Source organism: Orcinus orca, chromosome 5 (assembly GCF_937001465.1).
Source record: "Orcinus orca chromosome 5, mOrcOrc1.1, whole genome shotgun sequence".
NCBI lineage: Eukaryota > Metazoa > Chordata > Mammalia > Artiodactyla > Delphinidae > Orcinus > Orcinus orca.
Window position 1 is genome coordinate 51,141,639 of NC_064563.1, and position 23,662 is coordinate 51,165,300.

Genomic DNA, 23,662 nt, shown 5'->3' on the forward strand with positions numbered 1-23,662 from the left:
AATCAGTCATACATAAACATATGTTCCCATATGTCTTCCCTGTTGCGTCTCCCTCCCTCCCACCCTCCCCATCCCACCCCTCCAGGCTGTCACAAAGCACCGAGCCAATATCCCTGTGCCATGCGGCTGCTTCCCACTAGCTATCTACCTTACTGCGTTTGTTAGTGTGTATATGCCCATGACTCTCTCTCGCCCTGTCACAGCTCACCCTTCCCCCTCCCCATAACCTCAAGTCCGTTCTCTAAGAGGTCTGCGTCTTTATTCCTGCTTTACCCCTAGGTTCTTCATGACATTTTTTTCTTAAATTCCATATATATGTGTTAGATAGAGTCTGTCATACAGAGTGAAGTAAGTCAGAAAGAAAAAGACAAATACCGTATGCTAACACATATATATGGTCTTGCAGTTTTGACATCAGTGATGTGTGCATTAAAGCAGATGGAGTAGAAGTTTGAGGGTGATCTACCTTTTCTTTTTTTTAAACTAAAGGATCAGAAATTATATTTCTTTGCTGATATTTCTCCCCAAAAAAGCAGACCAAAGAGAACTTCCGTATGGAATTTAAGATAGAAGTAATGGAACAAAGAAGATTTTCAGAATGTCCCAAAGGTTTTACTGCAAGATTCCAGAATACTGCCCTTCACCACTGCCCTCTGGTGTGGCGCCCAGGAAGCGTGTATGAATGTGAGAGAAGGAATCCAGCCTTTGGGACCCACAAAAAGATATCACACTGAAAGAGAGTCAGACTAGTCATCTACTGGTTAGAATCTTCTCAGATCATCTGTCCTTAGCTGAAACTCTACACCAAATTCAATTCATTCCATTCTGGCAGGAAAAAAAAAAAAAAGAGAAAAAGAAATAGTGGGCATGTTATTTGCGTATGTACTTGTGTTACTGAAGTTTTAATTACCTTCTATTATTCATAAATGTCTAGTAGTAGTCAGGGTAATGGCGCAAGTACTAAGTTAAACTCTCAAATCTGCTAATGTAAACTAAGATGATGAGATAATTTTCAGTTACCTGTAAACGTGATTTTACCTTGAAGCTGTTGGGCTTGGTCTTGTAGCACTACACAAGAAAAGTGTACTGAAAACCCAATCAGCCGGATCTCTCTCATCAGATATTTTGGTTATGTGAACTTATTTTTCCCCCTGTTCTCTGCTTTAAGCAAAATAAGACCATTTCTCACACTTACGAGTCAGCCTCTCATCACTGTGTAACCACCACTGAAGTTTAGAATCACAGAACACCAGTCACTGAAGAAAGATTCAGTCATGTTCATTACCCTTATTTTCCTGATTTCATTTTGGCAGAAAATGGCTAGCATAGTTTCATAAAGACAAGTGAACCCAAAAAGTCAGTTCAACTTTTATCCTCTGTTCATCCCCTGAAATACTGTTCCATTTTACCCCATTTTTTTCTCCCTGATTGTTGGCCAAAACTCTGGTCATAGATTGTAGGATTTACCTGCCTCAGGTAAACAGGAATAATAAATCTTGCACAATGTAATGTTGTTCTTCTAATGTTTGTTAATTTGTTGTTATGGTAAGGTATTCCTTGGTAATGTCAAGAAACAGTATCCAAATTATTAAAGAATTGCTCAAGTGTAAAAGAACTGAAAGGCATATATTTTCTGACTTTTTCACATAATTGAGACAAAGTCTTTGATTTGTTATTTAGTAGCAGATGGAGGAATAATTTTCTCCTTGATAATAGGACACAGTTTTATTTTCTTAATGGCACAGTAGTGCTATTTTTTGAAATGATGTAATGGCTATGCTCTTCTACTATAGCACATCAGTTAATGAATGAAAAATGAAAAACATTTTTACATTGTACTTCATGAAGGCAACTTCAATATACAAGAAGTGTCAGTTTCTTGTAAGTAAAATTGCTGTAGAGCTACATAATAACTGTGTCATAAATACAGAATACTGTCTCTTAAGATTCTTGGAGTCTGAAAAATGATCCCCAAAGAGTAAAAAGAGGTCAGAAATAGATACAATTTTTAGTTTTACTTAACATGAAAAAGCATATTTAGATATTTTTTAATTGGCTTAAAATACTATATAGTACCAATGACAGAAAGAGAAACATATAACCATTGCTAAGGAGAAAGGGAAAAGTGCAAGAATAACAGTGAATAATAAATATAGGAGAGCGAAAAAGACATTTTATATCCCAGTGGCATAACAATGGGAATACAGAGAGAACTGGACTGTTGTTAAGTGAAATGTTTGTGTATTATTTCAAAGTGAGTAAAACTGATTAAAGAACTTGAATTTTTAATATGTTTGCCACGAATTTCAGGGAAATTTCAGGGAAAATGGAAGGTCCAGATCAATGGAAAAACCAGTATGGAGTTTAAGGCTTATTTGTGCCAAATCTGCAACGATAGCTCTACTAGGAATGATATTCCAAAATTGGGGCTGACTTTCTCGTTCATATCCCATAAGCATGTATTCGTGTGTACCATTAGATTTACTTTTCTAAGATCTGCAATCTATGTAGACACCCTTACCTTGGGAGAGAATTTGTCTTAAGTGACTGTTAGCCATAAAAAAATGTGTGTAGGACTATGACAGAATTCCTAGGGTATCATTTCTCTCTCCGCTAATTGGAAAAGTTGGTGTTTATAATTTGTTTATTGTTGTTTTATACAAAGGTATTTACATTTAAAGACTTTAAGCATTTTCTTTCATTCAGCTCTTCAGGTCAAAACACAAGCAGTCAGGAGATTCACCCATCTAATTCATCCTACACCTCCGACCTGAGTGAGTCACACACTGGCTCGGCTCTCTTGAGGAACAGAACTTTTTATTCACGTTCGGACTCTGGAATATCATCCCTGGTAAATATTTTTGATTAGCCCTTTACGTAATGATAAGCCTAAAAATGTGTTTTACCTTGGATTTCACACTTTTTAATAAGTGTATCATTATAATACACTTTTAATAAGTGTATAAACTTTATACACTTATTAAATAAGTATATTTTAATAAGTGTATAAACGTTTAATAAGTGTATTAAACCTATCCTTGTAATTGGGGGGAAAATAAAAGGTTGGTACTCTCAGTCCCAACTCAAAGAGGCAAGGGAAAGAATCTGAGGTGGAGGAAGGAAGACAAAAGAGACCAAGATGAGTAGAAAAGATAAATGACCAGAGAAACAAAAATGGCGTCCCTTTCTTTCCCCCACTGAGTTCAAATTCTGTCCCTAGTCTAAGATTTATCTCCTTTCTTTCTGGAATGTCCTTTGGCCAAGTTTTCTCCTCGTAAACTCACCACTTCCAAGACTTCTCTCTAACACATCTAAGTGGAATCAACCAGGCCTTTTCTCTTTTCCTTCTTTCAAAATTGTTCCACTCATCCCACTGGATCAAAATGAGTTATTTATATGTCTGCCTCCCAAATTACAGAAAATGAGTTTTTCAAATGACATATTTTATTTAACTTCGTATCCTCAGTGTCTGACAGAGTGCCTGACACATAGCAAGGGTACAATATATATTTGTGAATAAATGAATGGATTGAAATTCAAAATATTCAAAAATATTTATTGAACAAATGGATTAATCAATTGGTCCATCAGAATTAAAAAAGAAAAAAGAACAGGGTAAGACACAATATTCACTATTCCTTTAAGAAGAAACAACGGTCACAGAACTGCAACACACTGACAGCCTTACATAGATATAAACAAAGAAATGCAAAGGCTCATTTTCCTACAATGTCAGAAATCCCAAAATCAACCTCATAACTCCTTTCAAAAACAGACAGGGACTGGTGGTGCAGTGGTTAAGAATCTGCCTGCCAATGCAGGGGACACGGGTTCGAGCTCTGGTCCGGGAAGATCCCACATGCCTTGGAGCAACTAAGCCCGTGAACCACAACTACTGAGCCTGCATGCCACACCTACTGAAACCCGTGTGCCTAGAGCCCATGCTCCACGACAAGAGAAGCCACCGCAATGAGAAGCCCACGCACCGCAACTAAGAGTAGCCCCGGCTTGCTGCAACTAGAGAAAAGCCCGAGCACAGCAATGAAGACCCAACGCAGCCAAAAATAAATAAATAAAATAAATAAATTTTAAAAATGGAGGAGGCAGCATTTGCAATGAATATTAAAGGATGGATGCAATTTTAAAAATAAAATAAGATGAAAGAGTTTAAAAAAAAGACACGTTTTTGTATAAAATTAGATGTCAAATGAAAAATGGAAACTTTATTCTCAAATACAGCTTTAGCTTAGATCCTTTCTCAGCAAGAGTCTCATGAAATAGCACCAAAAGGTAAATGGGGTGTGGCAACTACAGGAAATTTAACTTCTAAGAAATTTTTATTCTATGATAGGAGCAAGCAAAAAATTCCAAAAGCACATAACAGGTTGGGAAAGAAGCTTCCATAAACGTGTAAACTGAACAACCAAGAATGGGCCAGAGACTACATTTTTCAATAATCTGAAATGTATTTGTGCTTCTTGTTTTTTTATTTTATTTTATTTATTATTATTATTTTTTTTTTTTATGCGGTACGCGGGCCTCTCACTGTTGTGGCCTCTCCCGTTGCGGAGCACAGGCTCTGGACGCGCAAGCTCAGCGGCCATGGCTCACGGGCCCAGCTGCTCTGCAGCATGTGGGATCTTCCCGGACCGGGGCACGAACCCGTGTCCCCTGCATCGGCAGGCGGACTCTCAATCACTGCGCCACCAGGGAAGCCCTAATTAACTTTTTAAAGTTGCTCTTAATGAGGGAGAGAGCTTTTGTTATTTTTAAAATGAAGATATTGAAATAGTTATGGAACAACTAAGGTCATTCAGTGATGAAGTAATGAAGTAAAAGATCAAAGCTAATTGATTATTAAAAAGCCACCTCTTCCCAATTTATTTTGAGACAGCTTTTCCCAAATTCTGCTTTACAGGATGCACTAGTCCCATGTGCTGCTCTAAGAATAAAAGGTTCTATGGTTTAAAAGTCCAGGGGAACACTTTGTAGTACAGACTCACAATATATGCTAAGATACTAAGGCTCAGAGAAGTCCTGTAGTAAGAGAAATGCTTAGTTCGGTTTAATCCAGAGCCTCATAAGCTTATTTAATGGTGGAAATGTTTTTCATGTTAGTATCAGTCAAACAAATGTACAGCTCAAGCAAAGCATAAACTATGCAAAATGCTGCTCTGTGAAACGAATGCAGTTGTTCCAAATATTGTAATGACATTTCTTCAAATCAAATATTCCGGTTTCATTTATATATGTGCATAACACTGGCTAACAGAAGAATGAATCTATGGCGTATGTATTTAACATAATATTCCATTCTGAGTAATATGCCTTTTTGTTTGTGTTAACCTTGAAACTATCATAAGCTACGTAAAATACAGGAATTTTGATTGATTACAACCTCAGTAATAGTAAACAACATAAAATTGCCCTAGATGTGATCTTGGCACATATTCTGGTCAGTAATATACTGTCCAGAAAAGGAAGATGACCAGACCTGAAATATTTCATTCAATACTGGCTACACATTTTAAGAGCAATGTCAATAAAATGGAACTCTTCCCAAGGAGAACCATGTTTTCCCTGGATATTTAATAATTTGTAAACCATGATCTGTGAGTAATAACTAAATGACAAAGAAGATGACAACTATTACCAAACACTTAAAATAGTAGTCACATGTGGAGGGGTTCTTCTGTGTAGCCTCAAAAGGCAGAACTTGTACAACTGGACTAACTTAGAGGGATTACTTGGGGTCCATATAATGAAGAGCCATTAACAATTACAACTCTTCTAAAATGGAATGAGATTCTTTATGATATTCAATAAATATTAAAGGACAGTTTATCACAGGTGGTGTAAAATGGGTTCATGAATGGGTAATATATTTATTTCTGCTGTCATCTGTCATCAAACATAAATCAGTTGCAGGTGTTGGAGATGCAAAGTTGAATAATACATAATTTAGATTGGACTAAGATAATGTTTATGAGCACACCATTAGGTAATTGGAGTTCAATTTGGCTGAATGTTTGGGATGGGTTCGCATTACTTGCACCCATAAAAGTAAGTCAACTATATATTGCCAGATGATATTTCTCTTCTCTCTTATTTTAAAGCTTCCATCAGATTCTTTTAAGTACCTTACTTGGCACAAGGTAGAACAAAATGACATCCAAGGAAGTCAACTGCGTTGCCCAAGAGTAAGAGAAGGTAAAGGAACAGAAGTGTGTGGTCTTTGCGTACATGCTCCTAGTGGATGTTTTTTGAGGATCACAAGACATTACTTGGGGATTAAAAACCTGTATTACTTGCAGGTATAAAAATTTCCCATTTCAAGACCATAGAGTTGTTAATATAGTGAAGCCACCTTTAAAAGTATATTCTTATAGCTGATTATATAAATAATAAATGTTCAGTATTAAATATTGGAAAATAGAGAAAGAAGAACCTGTAATTCAATTATCCAGAAATAGTCACTGTGACTTTTAGTTCCAGTTAGTCTTTTTTTGAAAAGCATGTATATATTTCTTTACAAAATTATGTAAACAATTGTGTTTCTTGAGTTTTTTCACTTTATATTGTGAGCCTTTCTTTCCGCCATGTTATTAAACATTACCCCAAACAAGTTTTTTAAAAGTTGCAGATCTTTCCATCATAAGGATATTATTAACTTTAGTTAACCAATGATCTTTGTTGGAATTTTATGGTCATGAATAACACTGTCACTTCAGTGGATGCCTTTAAGCTGATTAACCCTACATCGGTTTTTTAAAAAGCGTAAAAAATAATCTAAATAAACCAGGTAGTCTCATTAGTATGTTCACTAAGCATTTTAAATTTGGTAAAATAACCAATGTTTTACTATTCCTTTTTCATCCTATCAGATTTTACAAGTGTACTGGTGTGACAGTATGAAGAATTTTTTATCTGCAGCCCCAACATACATAATGTTTGATTTCTATAAGTAGCTTCAATAGATAAGTTGTGTAAGGGCAGAGAGTGTGCGTTTCTCTTGTCTCTTTTGCATCCCCCATAAGCTGATGAAATAATATTAGACATAATTCCTGCTGCAGTGAGTATTTATTCTTTACAAAACATCAAGTATCTTGGCTACCTTATATCTGTATTTGCAAACTTGCAGATACATTGTCTATCGTACAATTGTAATATTGATTTAAGAAAAGTTGCTTTAGATATACTCATCTGCCCATTTCCCCACTCCATTGCATTACTTTACCCACCAATGTCTTTCTTCTCTCACTCAAACTCAATTGACAAAGAGTGATTAAAATAGTATCATTTTCTTTCTTATGTTTTAACTCTGCCATATCTATTTGCAGCTAAGCACTGGCTTATATAAGAAAACATTATTTTATATTATAATGATTTATATTATATTAATTTATTTTATAATAATAAAATATTATTAGATAGTACTATTAGAAGTAAATTAGAACTTCCCTTTGGAGAACTTAGAATATTTTTCAAAGAGCAAGAAATTATGGGGAATTAGTGACATGTACACACTTCTATTTTTAAAATAGATAACAGGGGCCTACTGTAAAAAATTTTTTTTAAATGAATAAATAAATAAGTAATAAAAAATAAATTATGGGGAATTAGGAAGGAAGGAGACCAGAGGCCGTGGAGGCCATGTGTGTCACAGGCATCGAGTTCATCAGCAAAAGAAAGAGAAAGGGTTACATCAGGGGCTTACGAAGGCAGGGTTTAGTTGGCTCTTAAACTTCAGTGTACGGACAAATTACCTGGAAGTGTGTGGTAAACACAGATTCCCAGGCAGCATGCCCAAATAATCTGATATAGTTAGTCTGGAGTGGGGCCCTGGAATCTGCATTTGTTAAAATTATCACAGGCAATTCTGTTGCAGATGATCTGAGGGCCATGCTATGGGAAACACTGGTTTAGCGGGCTTGGGGAGAGGCAGGAAAGGAAGAAATTTGAATAGGAAGTGAAAACTTGAGAAAGTAAGGGTGTTGGCATTTATGTGCACGTGCATGTGTGTATGTGTGTGTGTGTGTGTGTGTGAGGGGAGTGGTTGATAATTGTGCAAGCACAACGAGGCTTTGGAGCACAGGTGAAGAGCTGAGGTTTAGAGAGAACTGTAGAACTGAAGAAACTGGAAGAGATGACAGAAGAATAAAATCTAGGTGTAAACTGAAAATGAGCATGTGTAAAGAGTCCTGTGGTCTCCCTCCTTCCCTGATTTAAGCAGCCAAGTCATGCCCTGAGGTCGTCACTCAGCAAACCGAGCCTTCGTGATGACCATGCTGGCCATTTATGCAGAGGCTATCATTGCTCTGCAGAGATAAGGCACATTTTCCTTCTACAAATCACTAACAACACCCATTCTCTTGCAAGTGGTAAAAAGAATGGAGCATGATCTAGGGGATGGGAAACAGTGGAAAATCCCATCACCTCAAACCGTGAAGAAAATAGATGTCCTTTGTTTGTTGCCCTAAATTTTGTTGAAGTGTTTGGTTTTTTTGCTTTGTTTTTTGGGGTTTTTTTTTGTGAGATGGAGAACAAGTGCATTTCAGAAGCATTCTGATAAGAATGACCCTCTTTCTAGATTAGATCCTGAAACACCCATAAGACTACTTCAGTTGATCTCAGTTGCTCAAACTGTACATCCAGGAAGAGTCCCTAAGAAAAGAAAGGTTAGCTGGTGTGTGATAAACAGCAATTTCCCAAGGCTTTGATTGCCAGATAGAGACGGACTTAACTCCTCCCAGTTAAACGAAGCAAAAGAGCAAACTGTTGGCAGAATTCTTTTAGAGAATAGATTCTTTCTGTTTGAAAATCTCCCAGCAAGTTAATTCAGTCACTGCTGTTAGGAGTTACTAATCCAGGGAGGGGACAAAGAACAAGCTCAGAGATGGCAGGTGAAAGCCAACATCCCTGGGCTGCCAGATATTCCAGACTTCAGTTCTCAGCTGCTAAGATATATCTTCAATTATCAACCAGGTCTGAGTTTAAAAAAAAGAATCCAATTTAATAGAACTCCTCACAGTGGAAGAGACCTTCGGCTTCTGACTTCAAAGAAATCTTTGAAAGCTGCTTTAGAAAGAAATAACTGAAAGAACAGAAGATCGATAGAACTCAAACAAACAATACAGGGCAGAGTTTAATAACTCTGGGGCATCTATTGCACAAAGAAAGCCACCAAATTTGGGGGGGGTATTAAAGACAATAAATCCTGAGGTCTCCCCAGTCGATTAGGTGATGGTTCCAGTTTTTCCAGTTCTACAACTTTTAACTCCAATCATCCTAATCAATGAACAAGATCATTTCCTAGCACAAGGATATTTTATTTGTACAGTGATTGGGATACTACCACCTTCAGGGGTAAGTGATTCCCTGGGTGGCAACATTACAGTTTGTTATGAGAGAAATGTCTAAAAGGACAGGTTAGATTCTCGGCTTCCACCTGTGCCTGATGAAAAAACTGATGTTTTTGTCAATAATGGAATATTGGACTGTTGCTCTTATCGCCTTCCATAAATCCTTCACAAACGGACTCATTATCTCCCATCACAGTCCAGATGAACTTGCCACAAAAGCAAAGTTTGTTCCTGATACCTTCAATATCTTTTCTATGTTCTTTTCACCTTTGAAATTAGGGGAATCATGAATTCCGGAAAAATGAAGTTGGGGGGAAAGGGGTACAAATGGTGCCAGGTCTGACTCAAGAAATACAATATATTAGAGTTGGAAGGGAACTGAAATCATTTAGTTTTGTATTGCTGTCAGGGGCTTGGCTGGCATCAGAGCTGAATGAAGTTTGCCTGGGGTAGCATGATAAGAGTGTAGGGGTCTATGGCAATAAGAAGCCTATGTTGGTGTAAAAGTATTAGAAATCAGTATTTTTTATAAAACATTATCAACTTCAAACATAATTTCTCACCAAATTCAGCCCTTGATGGGCCCTTGATGCTAGTCTTCCCCATATTTTTGCAAACTTGGAAAACCGAGGCTCAGAAAATTAAAATTAATCATCTGGAGTCACACAAGTACCTGCTACTTAACTCCAGACTGGAAACAAGATATCCTTTCCCTAACCCTGGAAGTTATGTGCAAACCCGATTTGGAACACAATGCGGTTGCAAAATAGTAGGAAATGAGTTTGGAAATGGAGATTGGGATAAGATAGTAGAAAACCTTGCCTGATGAACTAGGCTTTTTCATCTTTATTTGGTAAGCAATAAGAAACCTGAAATGTTTTGAATATGTCAGTCCTGTGGTAAAAGCTGTGTTTTACGAGAGCTGGGTGGCAATTTGTGTCATTTATGTTGAAGGAGAGAAGATTGCAAACCAGGAGATCCAAGAGAAAGTAGTTACGGTTCAGGTAGGAAGATATGAGGGTCTGGACATTGAAAGGGAAGGGATAGGTTCTCAAGGGGAAAACTGGTAGGACTAGGTGGCTAACTGCATTGAGAGACAAAAGAGAAAGAAAGTCAGGAGTGACTTCATAATCCCTAAAGAGAAAATTATATGAAAATTAAAACCATTATACTGATGATTTTTCTCACTTGCCTGGGCTAGAAGTAATTTATGTAAGATTAAAAGTTAACTCTACATGTTGACTTTTCCGAACAGTTAATAGAGGTCATTCCTCCCCTTTAATCACTCTAGAAAATCATCAAATTATCTCTGAACCTCAAAATATTTGCCCAGAATTACAGAGTCTAATAACGAATACAGATATTATATATTTTAGCTAGGACATTTTTCCTAGCAATGTGCTAAATTGCATTTAAAAAGAAATCTATAGGTGAGAATTCAAGCTAAAGCTGACATTTGATCCTCTGTGGAAACCTAGACCATAGATAGCAAACTTGTGAACAATTTAAATTAAAATAATCTGCAACCCTATTTTTTTTTCTGATAACTGTATTCGCTCTACTGTAAACTTAAAAAAAGTAAAACGGATGGAAAAGAATAAACTTGCTGATTTGTTTGCTATTTCCTCTCTCTTGTATAACTCATCCTGTGATGGGAGGGCCTAGGAAGTCAGCCCATCAGAAATGCCACAAGGCTTCCTGCGGCAGGAAGAGAAACAAAGGAACTGGGTGGCTTAAATATTTAACAATCATCTCGTGATTAATTTACTCTTGTCATACCTGCACATCTGATTTAGTGTTCTCAAATCAGAGGTTTCACTTTGTTTTGTTTGGAAGACATGAGAGGAAAGTTATTCAGCAAATTTCAGGAAAAATGATTTTCAACAATTAGAAAGTGTACAAAGTGGTCAAGTCCTGGCATCTTTTCTGTCCCCATCTCTTCCCCAACCCAGTTAAGGCAGGCAAGCAAGAGTGTGTTAAGTCGCATAAATACATTTTGTTACTGCTCACACTATGTGGGCCTAAGAGTCCAATCCTGTCTCCCTCAATCCAAATATCTAGTGGAAGTTTAAAACAACCGGCCAAGCATCCAGTGAGGCTGTCAATCCTGTCTTCCTAAACCTACTTCCAAGATCTCACCTTGTGATTTCTGCTCAGGACCCTCTGCGGAAGAGTTGTTCTTCAGACAGGAGTGTACCTTGCCTCCACGGAAAAGAGTCCTTGAAAAAAACAAATGGGAAACATGGCTGCAAGAAAACTGGGAGGACTGCAAGGTGAGAACATAAAAACAGAAGAAGAAAAAAAAGCCTATTTCCCTCATTGATTAAATTACGACACTTTTTTTTTTTTTTTAAGGGTATTTGCCAGCATAAACATCAAAACTTTAAGCACATCTTTAGAACTTTCTCTGAAAATAGTGGTGTTTGGGCTCTCCATCTCTTTTTCATTCCTTCTCTTCATCAAGACTTGCTACTTGTTTTCTAATCTTTATTTTATCTTGATATTGCTGAACTTTGGAAAAAGTTTAAAAGAATTGAGAATGAAATTGGGTTTTTTTGGATAATAAAATAGTCAAATATTGAACAATAATCCTTATGAGAGAATTTATGATGCAATCTTGAATCCTTTGAACAATGCAGTAAGCCAAAATTTTTGAAGATTCAGGGCAGCCAGTTGGGTCTGAACAGAGCTTTCCTGGAACAAATCAAACTTTCACCAGTGAAGGATATGAGCTGTGGTTTCTTGGTGCTGAAAATGACTCCGCTGGCTGAGCCACTGGCATTGAAACAGTCCCTGTAGTTAGCCCGACCACTACCAATCTATGGGGCTGCCATCACTCAAGCTTCTAATTCCAATTGGAGCAAGTCATGTTTAAGCAGAGGACTGAAGATTTAACTGGGAAGACTAAGCCATTGGTAGCAATAAAAGAATAAATCAACTTCTTTATAGCAGAGTAAGATGTCAATATTTTTTCTTCGAAGTGATCAAATTGTACGTGAGGATTTTAGGAAATCTTCCCCAAATGAGACTTACTGGGATCTCCTGTTGCCTTTTTTGTTTTACAGATTGATCTTGTATGTTGTAGGATTATAGAATTAGGGCGTGGGAAGGAGCTTCAGGGAGGGTCTGGTCCCAACTCCTTCCTTTCAAAAAGGAAAGGAAAGTTTAGAAAGAGAAATGATTTGCCCAAGGTCACACAGCTAATTAGCAGAAGACAGGAAAATAGAATATTGTTTCCCAGTACAGTGTTTTCTTTCTAAAATTAATTTTAATTATTCTTATATAATGGATGGATACATTCTACTCTTTAAAAATTTAAACAATGCTCCTATTTATTTATTTGAAAAATTTAAACAATACACTTAAAACTTTGACCTCCACTCCCAGGATTCTTTTTAGAGGTAATCATTCCAGTGTATACATGCATTCATTCTTTATAGCTGTCATTTAAACCATGGATATATTGTAAAGGCCAATGGAACCTTCCTAATAAACTATCATAGAAAGTTTAACTGGCCTTTAGATAACTATACTGTCAGAGAATGGCTAAATAAACTTTAAACTATCACAGAAAACCTTACTGGGAAATAGTGGTCAAAAAATTCTATTTGAGAAGGTGATATTTAATGTAGAAATGATAAATATAATATCTTAATATTTCTTTGGTTTTATTTTAAATTAAGACCTTTTATATTTTGGGAAAATAAAAATTAAAGTAACAAATTTTATAATGTTTCATGTCTAAAAATATCAAGACCTTATCTTTTTAGATAGATTTCGATATTCCCCTAAAATAGTAAATTATTTTGCTTCAATTTTTAAAAAAAATGTCATTTTATGCAATAATTTCCATTCACAGAAATTGATGGTAAAACTTTGGAAACAAAAAGTTAAGTTGACTTTTAGCAATAGAGTTTACAAGAGCAATGCTACCACTGAGAGTGGTTTTAATTTCCTTGGGATCAAAGTTGGGGCCTCCCTGGTGGCGCAGCAGTTGAGAGTCTGCCTGCTGATGTGCGGGGCGCGGGTTCGTGCCCCAGTCCGGGAGGATCCCGCATGCTGCGGAGCGGCTGGGCCTGTGAGCCGTGGCCGCGGAGCCTGCGCGCCCGGGGCCTGTGCTCCGCGGCGGGAGAGGCCACAGCGGTGAGAGGCTCGTGTAAAAAGAGATCAAAGTTGACTGATGTTAAAAGTAAAAATAAAATACCCACTATCTCTGAAATATGCCAAGTCATCCTTATGTATGTATCCCAGGTTATTTTTAAATAAAATCATATTTTCCATCTTTTGAATGATGGTATCTTACTCTGAAATGTATATAAATGTGATTTCTGAGTATTTCCAAGGAGGCTAAAGATAACTAATCATTTAAAGCCAAACAGAACTTTACCTCCTCTACTTTTTACCCCTAGAAGTAATTTACCCCTAGAAGTTTTACCCTAGAAGTTTCAGAATCTGTTTGAGGGTCTTTCCCTCTCTCCCTGATACACCACCCCCCCCACACCAACCTTGTGTGTAATTCTAATCAGGATCCAGTCAGGATCTTCACCTTCCCTCCCTACCTTGAGAAGCTCTGCAATAATTTTGTGTTTGGATGTGTGAATATTTTAGAAGACCAAAAAACAAAATAGTAAAAACTGCTGGTTTAAATATACAACACATATTAATTTAGTAACTATTTTTAAAAGTTGATAAAGCACTTGCTTTTTCTTTTTATTTGTTTTTCCTTCAGAATTTGAACCTTTCATTTCAGGATTTGGGGGACCCTTATCAAGTTGCAAATTTTAACAGGATTCTTAGAAGACTAATTCGAGTTGAAACCCTCTGGTTAGTGGATAATTCACTGGTGGATTTAAGTGCCGCAAGATTGCCAAGGTATCTGCTCCCTAGCATGTCCAATTACTAAGTTAAAGTGAAGTCTTTGCTCTATGGGTACGTGACCATTGTCTGTTCATACAGTGGCTCCTCTCATGTGGTCAGGTCTTAGTGAGAGTGCTAAGCGATGCCTGGGCAAGGCAAAAAGGGAAATTTATAAATCAAAATGTCACACTTTAGAGGGAAAAATCTATTCTTTTTCAAATTAATACTGTTATTATCAATTATTAAGGGAGTAATTTGTAATCATAGAACATATTGGCAGAAAAGCCTGCTGTGTTCCTTGCATTGTCAACTGGAAATACAATTACATTATATATACATTATCATTCTAAGTTAGTGATTTTTTGTCATATTGTCTGAACACTTGTGGGGAAAGACTCTACAGGTAGTTGACAAGAGTCTTGGCTTCAGGGTCACATTCTAATGGAGGGGTAGGGGTTGCCAATCAGAACAGTGACAAAAACTAAAAATTTTAAAATTTATATGGCCTCCTTGATATTCCAAGGACCCTAAGCTACTGAAGTTAAAGATAATCTGTCTCTTTGCTCAGGATTGCTTGAGAACTCTGTGGAGAGCTGCCCTTTGCTTCACCAGGCAGATGGGTAGCTGGAGTGAGCTCTGGTAGCCATCAGAGGGGCAGACAGAGGTTCTCAGAAGAGAATTAGGAGATGAAGGAAATCAAGCAGCCACAAGAAGGAAGGGTAAATCCCAGAGCAGGTTAAGATATATCTCTGAGCTGGGCTGAGGTAGGGCAACAAAAAGAGATCATCAGGGGTGGGATAGGGAGGGTGGGATAGGGAGGGTGGGAGGGAGACGCAAGAGGGAGGGGATATGGGGATATACGTATACATATAGCTGATTCACTTGTTATACTGCAGAAACTAACACAGCAATGTAAAGCAATTATACTCCAATAAAGATGTTTGAAAAAAAAACAAACAGATCATCATAGTTGCACAGGAGAGGGAAACAGTCAGGCAGACAGAGGAAGTGTCAGAATATGCAATGGTCCCTGGGTATCTTCGGTCATATTCAAAGTCCCTTCCCAACTTTAGACAGACTTGGATAGCATTTGATTTTACTTATGTTCTTTTCAAATGACAAATTTAAAAATACCCAAATAAAAAATTTCAGAGGAATCTTAATATCACTGCCACCTTAACTTATTCAGTTACTTGATGTTAATTTGTTCAGTTTTTTTTTTTCCCCAGACTCTCTTCTAGGGATAAAATAGTGATGCATTAGTTATATTTTTCTAATACACATTTAAATAAACAGACAACAACGACGAATTTTAACAGTAACATAGCCTACTTTGGAAACACTGAACTAGAAGACCATTAATTTGGAGTATGTGAACTTGACTTGATCTAGATCAGTAAACTTCCAGATCTTTGCTATCGTATAAAAAAGAAGAGAGAGAGAAACTCCAGTGACTGAAGAAAAGACTTGACCGAGTTTTAGTATTCTCTAGATGTATTCTTTTGGCCTTTCTTTCTTTAGAAATAGGATGTGTCATATAAAATTATATAATTGCAATTCAAACTTTACAACTGTCAAATCAGTGTATCAAGAGAAAAGAAAATTGATGCATGTATATTCATAGCCTCCTTCCCTTCTGCCCCAGGTGAAAAACCACACTTGGTTTGCCACTCGTCTCCCCTGACATTATCCGACTAAGGATCTATGGTAGGGTGAATCTGAGAGGCTGAGAAAGTGGCAGGGTATACATTGAAAATGAGAGAATGACTAGCAGATGAGAAAACAACAGATTTCAAGGAGGACAGAGAGACAGGATCTGCTTGGGCTGGGTTTTCAATTAGAAATTGCAATAGTACTAACGTGCATCTAAAGATTATGTATAGGGACTTCCCTGGTATCACAGTGGTTAAGAATCTGCCTGCCGATGCAGGGGACATGGGTTTGAGCCCTGGTCCAGGAAGATCCCACATATCGTGGAGCAACTAAGCCTGTGTGCCACAAATACTGAGCCTGCGCTCTAGTACCCGTGAGCAACAACTACTGAGCCTGCATGCCACAACTACTGAGCCGGCGCCCCTAGAGCCCGTGCTCCACAACGAGAGAAGCCACTGCAATGAGAAGCCCGCGCACTGCAACGAAGAGTAGCCCCCGCTCGCCGCAACTAGAGAAAGCCCGCATGCAGCAACGAAGACCCAACGCAACCAAAAATAAAAATAAAAAATAAATTTATTAAAATAAAATAAAGATTATGTATAACCTAGGAAAGAGTGGAAACCTAAAGTTATCAAAGATATGATTAAAAGACTGTAAAATATCCATATGGAGAGGGAATGTTAGAAAACAAGAAAAATGACAATAATGGATGTGAAAAATTACAATGAAATCTGGGTGGGTTCAAACTGAATTTGTGTTTTTCATTCTGCTTTGTGGCTGTCCTTTCTCTGTTTGGCACCATATTTACCATTAGCAATAATTATTTACTAAATGTCTTTGTGGGGTATGAGGTTCATAAATAAGTACCCTGTCTCAGGGTATTAAACCTCAGCTTATAAAGGAATTTTTCCTTTAGGTAAGGTATCAGTGATAGATTTGGAATTATTGTCTCTACTTGCATGGTTTTATACAATTACAGTTTTAAGGCAAAAATATGAAGAAGCATTATCTGTCAGGAAAATGTATTCAACCTAAATGCCTAACGCACATTTCTTTTCCTAAGGATAGCTTTTAGTTTTCTTTGGTATAAAAAGGCCTTTGTTTTCTGATTTAAAATGCTATTTCTCAATATAGAATTTAACTACAGAAAAGTAGAAAGAAAGGAAAGTAATTAGAATCTCACTACTTAGGGGCAATACTCTTCAGAAGTTATTAAGTTTCTTTGGGTGAACTTTTATATTGCTGAGATTACATGCAGCTCTTCACTCTTTCATTCAGGACTTATTGAGAATCCACCATGGACCAAATACAATGCCAGGTACTGAGTGTATACATTGGGAAAAAAAACAGATTCCTGCCCTACACAAGCTTACAGTCTTATATATCTTGCTTATTTTCTCTTAATATTTTAATATACATATTTCTCTTTTCTTCCCAACCACATTTGTAGAAAATATCACTGTCACACCTTTGAGGCGCTATGGTCTAGGTGAGGCATGCTGGTGTTTTGCAAGATTTAGTAGTTTACCATCCTCTTTAGGAGACAAATGACAAGATGTTTATATTTTATATCCAGCTGCAGAGTTTTAAATATGAACAAAAACCATCTCACATCTTTCAAACAATTGCCAAAGATACCTCAGATACAGCATTTATCCTTGGCTGAAAACCATATTGAGACTCTGGCTGGGCTCTCCAGTTTGCGGTGCACGCCATTGGAATCCCTTACGCTCAAGAGGAACCCTTGTGAGTTTCACCAAAACTACCAGAAACGGTGAGGCCCCAAACGCCTTGTCACCTTTTGTACTTCATTGAATATTATACTTTTAACAGTTGTTCCCCTCTTGATTAAATCTGCTCAGCAAGTATTTATCTTATTTACTATGTGTTGAACTTTTCATGCTTCTAATCTCACCTAAAGAACTTTGAACTGATTTGTGTATGTGAGTTTAATCTTTAATACACTCTCCTCTCAGTTAATTTATGACTGCTGTACAAACTTTAGGCCCCTCCTGTAATGTGACTTTACATACACTAAGATGTTTCATTTTAGACTTTCAAATCCTATGCATTTTCTCTCATAATGTTTAATAGATATTATATCTTTTTAAAAATTTCTAAATATAGGTTCCTATCAAGGTCCCTATGACCATCTTATAAATTGTTTACTCTCTGGCTTTGTTTTCATCCCTTTGGGCCACAAGGGCACCATTAATTAAGTGAATACAAAAAAGTAATTGATTTGATCTACTCTAGTGGTAGAAAGAGCTGGAAAACCTGCCAAGAATAAACCATTTTTATTTCTTTGTCACTACTGGGAACATTCTTAATGATAATAATGGAATCTAAACAACGTTGGAGTGTGCACCAAGTAATATGGTAATATTGTAATATTTATCTCCAGCTAATTCCCAGCACCACTATTAGTGTACTTACAGGAATTAAAAGGGTGAAGGGTGAAGTGAAAGGGTGAAGTGAAAACAAGCCACTGAATTCTAGAACCTATATTTGCCCCCAGATGACCACAAGTCATCTCATCTCTCAGTGTGAATCCGTCATACAGAGCCTTAGATCATCTCTAGACTCCATTTCCAGTCTATGATTATAGTGCTTCCTCCACATCCAATTTCAACAAAAGACAGTTCTCATTACCTTCCTTTCTCACACTGCCATTTTCCCAAGACAGCAACTGTATTCCAGAGGCCTGTATAATATTAGACTCTTCAACCCGTGATGAACAATGAAAATTGTCAAAGTAAAAATTCTAATCTCTGTTGGTACTACATAAATCTCATTACTGCCGTTGTCTTCCCTCTGATGTAGTCTGAAAGCAAAATTTCATATTCTGTGACAATAAATTCTCAAATTGCTTTTACATAAGTGAAAACTAGCAGCACAGTTGCTTTAATATTGAACTAATACTCAACCATAATAATGTTTTGAAGTCTAAAATTCTATTTCCTACAGTCTGAGGAGATTTGGCTGGACTTTTCAACATTATTCATAAAAAAGCACACTTCTAGTCATAGAGATAATTGATTAGTATTATATTTCAGTTTGGTTAATTTATATGTGGGATTTTAGAAAACACCTTGGTCCCAACTCAGTCACTTGCCTCCCTTCAAAGAATTCCTTGTAACAGTAGTGTTAGATTAATTATCTGAAATCTGATATGCCCTGAGGTCTCACTATAAATCTGTCTTCAGAATTCATGATGTGCTATAGAATTATGTGAGAATGAGCGATATAATGAGGTTTTCCATTTTCCTAGTATTCACTCTATTGGATTGAGTCCAAAGTGGATATATACTGATACTCACGCTATAAAAAGCCAGGTTGTATTGACTGAGGTAGTGCAGGGTTGCTTTAAACAGAAAGACGTGGTCATTTTAAAGTATGAGGGAAGGATTTAAGTATCCACTCCTGCTAAGGAACTAAGCTGAAGTCCCAAGTTCATCCAAATTTGGGTTTAGTTATCTAGCCAAAATTCCACAAGAGGATTATAACAGCATTCATTTTGTCACTGTCATTCATTTTGTGATTTTGTCTCTGTCGAGGATTTAGGCCAAACTTTCAATGGCCCTTTACATCACGATCAGAATTATTTAAGTATAAGCTTTTCTTGATCACTGACACCTAGAATTGTGACTGTCTTTCCCTTCCTCCTTTGTTTCAGATCCTCCAATAAGAAGACAGCACAGTTCAAAAGAGAAAGGACTTAACGATAGAGCTAATAGTATAAGTCCCAGTAGGTAGAGGGCAGTCCACTTTCTGGGACACCCACAGGCAAACTCTTCTACCATTCTTCAGAAGTCAGTGTTATCTTAGTTCACCATAGTTTGACTGTTTAAAAAGAAAGTGACTAGGAGTTCCTGCCAGCTAAGTCTGAACGTTGGAGCCAGAAGACTTAGCTTTTAATCTTTGCTCAGTCACCTACAGGCTTTATGATCTTGGATAAGTTACTTAAAATGGGGGATAAAGGAGTGCGGTTCCGGGTCGTGGCGGGGCTCGGGGCCAACAGGGCTGCTGCTCAGCTGGCGAGCGGCGGTGAGCGGCAGGGGCATGAAGGCGAGCCCGGAAAGCGGCTGCTGAGCCGGCCGGGAGGAGCGCCAGTCCCCGAGGATTCCGAGAGTGCGGAGCTCGGGCAGGGGCCGGGAGGCGCGGGGGAGCCGAGCCATCCCCTCAGGAACGTGTCCCAGGGCCGACCCGGCCCGTAGTGTGGCAGCAGCTGCAGGTAGGTGAGCCCGTGAAACAATATGAAGAGAAGAAAATAGCCTTTTAAGGAAACTGGCCCACAGAAAGGATGGCCTTCTTGGACAATCCAACTATCATTCTAGCTCATATTCGACAGTCACATGTGACCAGTGATGACACAGGAATGTGTGAGATGGTTCTCATTGATCATGATGTTGACCTAGAGAAGATTCATCCTCCTTCAATGCCTGGAGACAGTGGGTCAGAAATTCAGGGAAGCAATGGTGAGACTCAGGGCTATGTATATGCCCAGTCAGTCGATATTACCTCAAGTTGGGACTTTGGTATTAGAAGACGCTCAAATACAGCTCAAAGATTAGAACGACTCCGAAAAGAGAGACAAAACCAGATCAAATGCAAAAATATTCAGTGGAAAGAAAGAAATTCTAAGCAATCAGCCCAGGAGTTAAAGTCACTATTTGAAAAAAAGTCGCTCAAAGAGAAACCTCCACATTCTGGAAAGCAGTCAATATTATCTGTACGCCTGGAGCAGTGTCCTCTGCAGCTGAATAACCCCTTTAACGAGTATTCCAAATTTGATGGCAAGGGTCATGTAGGCACAACAGCAACCAAGAAGATCGATGTCTACCTCCCCCTGCACTCAAGCCAGGACAGACTGCTGCCAATGACCGTGGTGACAATGGCCAGCGCCAGGGTACAGGATCTGATCGGGCTCATCTGTTGGCAGTACACAAGCGAAGGACGGGAGCCGAAACTCAATGATAATGTCAGTGCCTACTGCCTGCATATTGCCGAGGATGATGGGGAGGTTGACACAGATTTCCCCCCACTGGATTCCAACGAGCCCATTCATAAGTTTGGCTTCAGTACTTTGGCCTTGGTTGAAAAGTATTCATCTCCTGGTCTGACATCCAAAGAGTCGCTCTTTGTTCGAATAAATGCTGCTCATGGATTCTCCCTTATTCAGGTGGACAACACAAAGGTCACCATGAAAGAAATCTTGCTAAAGGCAGTGAAGCGAAGAAAAGGATCCCAGAAAATTTCAGGTTCAAGGGCAGACGGGGTTTTTGAGGAGGATTCGCAAATTGACATAGCTACAGTACAGGATATGCTGAGCAGCCACCATTACAAGTCATTCAAAGTCAGCATGATTCACAGACTCCGATTCACAACTGATGTACAGTTAGGTATCTCTGGAGACAAAGTAGAGATAGACCCAGTTACGAATCAGAAAGCCAGCACTAAGTTTTGGATTAAGCAGAAACCCATCTCAGTCGATTCTGACCTGCTCTGTGCCTGTGACCTTGCTGAAGAAAAAAGCCCCAGTCACGCGATATTTAAACTCACGTATCTAAGCAATCACGACTATAAACACCTCTACTTTGAGTCTGACGCTGCTACCGTCAATGAAATCGTGCTCAAGGTTAACTACATCCTGGAATCACGAGCAAGCACTGCCCGGGCTGACTATTTTGCTCAAAAACAAAGAAAACTGAACAGACGTACAAGCTTCAGCTTCCAGAAGGAAAAGAAATCAGGGCAACAATGACACCGGCCTCCAGCTTCAATCTGTTGCCATAGCTCAGAGCCTGCCTGCCAGGGCCAGGTGGCCCTAGAGCCCACCCTGTGTCCTGCAGTCCTCGGGAGGCCAGCCCTTGGCTCACGAGGACAGGGCTGGTGGGCTCTTGGGGAAGGGGGGCACCCCCCTAGAACAGAGCTGGGGACGTTGCCACGGGGCCGAACCCTGAGTGGTAATGGCTTTGATTAGCAGTGCCCGGGGCCGGACGACACCGAGAGGAGCCACAAGCTGCGCAGCCATGTTCGCTGCCTGGCGGCCCCGCCCAGAGATGTACACAGCCGTGCCCAGACGCGTCCTTGCAACTTGATCAAATTTCTCAAAACAAACGAAGAACAAAAATGTACGGTTCTTTTTTTTTTTTCTTCCTTTTAATAAACTCTTTATCATGGTTGGTAAAAAAAAAAAAAAAAAAAAAAAAATGGGGGATAAAAACTAACTTGACAGAATTGTTGTGAGGATGAGATAATGTGCAGAAAGCATTTAGAGCTAAGAAAGTCATGCAGCCAATGGGAGCATTCGAGGAGGTTGGCACCATCATTAGTTGACTCAGCACATCACCTGAGAGGTTTCAGCATCTTTCAGCCTGGGCCAATGCCAGAGCCATGCATTTCCTCTGGCCTGAGCCCCCAGAACTCCCCAACCAGGAAAGCTGTCCACTTGAAAGAAAATGCTGCTTTGTAACACTGCTAGGCATACAACTACTGTTTAACTGGGTTGACATGAAAGACTGCTTCCTGAACCTGGAAGTGACTGTCTAAATTGGAAATGTGAGCTTCAAAAATGCTCTCTGTCGGGGCTTCCCTGGTGGCGCAGTGGTTGAGAGTCTGCCTGCCGATGCAGGGGACGCGGGTTTGTGCCCCGGTTCGGGAGGATCCCACATGCCGCGGAGCGGCTGGGCCCGTGAGCCATGGCCGCTGAGCCTGTGCGTCCGGAGCCTGTGCTCCACAACGGGAGAGGCCACAACAGTGAGAGGCCTGCGTACCGCAAAAAAAAAGGCTCTCTGTCAAGGCAAAATCACTCAGCACAAAATTATTTCCCACCCCTTCTTATAACTCTCAGCCAGAATTCTTCCTTAACTATCACTAAACAACTTGGACTTGCTTTACTCTAAAAAAAAACCCAAAAAACTTTTAACTTTATAATGTGTACATATACTGTGACCTCATTCTTTCTCTTATGGTTAGTTGGCTAAATCCACTCATTGATTTTTTTTTCTTTATAGGACTTTGTAAAAACTGGAATGACATTCTTTTATAAAAACAGACTATGCAGTTCCACTCCTCTGCTCAATACTTAGAATCTGCTGAACTATCTAGTAGCTCACTGAGAGGGCAAGCTATGGGAGGGTCATCACCTCAGTGAACGTGAATAGTACTTTACTGTAACCTCATTGCAGAGACAAGGAAAACAGAATAAAGTGATAGCCACTCATCTTTCTTGTAACAATAGGCAAAGTCTACTCATTTATAAAGAGAGTAAGTGAAATACAATGCTTTTGTTCAGTATAGTTACTTTTATTTTTTCTTTAACTTTTGCTTTAGAGTGTTCTCCTGTTTGCCAAACTTAAAAATGCTGGATGGGATCCTGAAGCTGCCACAAGACACTTCACCACCAGAAACCAATATTTTTTCCAAAATATGTATTGTGTCCTAATGCTATCTGTATAGAAAGAAAGCAATCACTATTGTCTTTAAAAATTAATAAACAAGAAATGCATGACTAAATATTGCAACCTATATATATACATTATGTATCTATGTATATTGATTTCCTTTAAACCAATTATCTCGTTTTTTTAATTCTATACCCTATCAATCAATAAATTTTGAGCACACACATTTTAAATGTATTTTATTTTATTAGTTAATTTAGTATTTAATTAATAATTTTTATGTAGAAATTATATACATAAAATACTATATAAATATATAATATATATTTTAAAATATAAAATTAGAGATTTTTAAATGATGGGATAAAAATTTAACATGAGTAA

General features: G+C 38.3%; 2 protein-coding genes and 1 long non-coding RNA gene across 5 annotated transcripts in view; 2 read left to right on the plus strand and 1 right to left on the minus strand.

Moving 5' to 3' along the window:
* LOC101276509 (uncharacterized) overlaps positions 1–23,377 on the plus strand; it is a 28,863-nt gene extending 5,486 nt beyond the window's left edge. Inside the window, exons 2-7 of the mRNA XM_049710630.1 lie at positions 2,707–2,851; positions 6,117–6,210; positions 11,520–11,635; positions 14,113–14,234; positions 17,449–17,646; positions 23,208–23,377. Coding sequence (XP_049566587.1) covers positions 2,707–2,851; positions 6,117–6,210; positions 11,520–11,635; positions 14,113–14,234; positions 17,449–17,646; positions 23,208–23,319 — 787 coding nt within the window. The 3' untranslated portion in view covers positions 23,320–23,377. The remainder of the gene's footprint in view (positions 1–2,706; positions 2,852–6,116; positions 6,211–11,519; positions 11,636–14,112; positions 14,235–17,448; positions 17,647–23,207) is intronic.
* LOC125964561 (uncharacterized) overlaps positions 1–23,662 on the minus strand; it is a 162,552-nt gene that overhangs the window by 60,575 nt on the left and 78,315 nt on the right. For all 3 annotated transcript variants that reach the window (XR_007477695.1, XR_007477694.1, XR_007477696.1), the window contains exon 2: positions 11,502–11,581. This is a non-coding gene — a long non-coding RNA (uncharacterized LOC125964561). The remainder of the gene's footprint in view (positions 1–11,501; positions 11,582–23,662) is intronic.
* On the plus strand, positions 19,859–22,057 carry LOC101276251 (target of rapamycin complex 2 subunit MAPKAP1-like). The gene has a single exon (XM_004270594.4). The coding sequence runs from the start codon at positions 20,176–20,178 to the stop codon at positions 21,634–21,636; it is 1,461 nt and encodes a 486-aa protein (XP_004270642.2). The 5' UTR covers positions 19,859–20,175; the 3' UTR covers positions 21,637–22,057.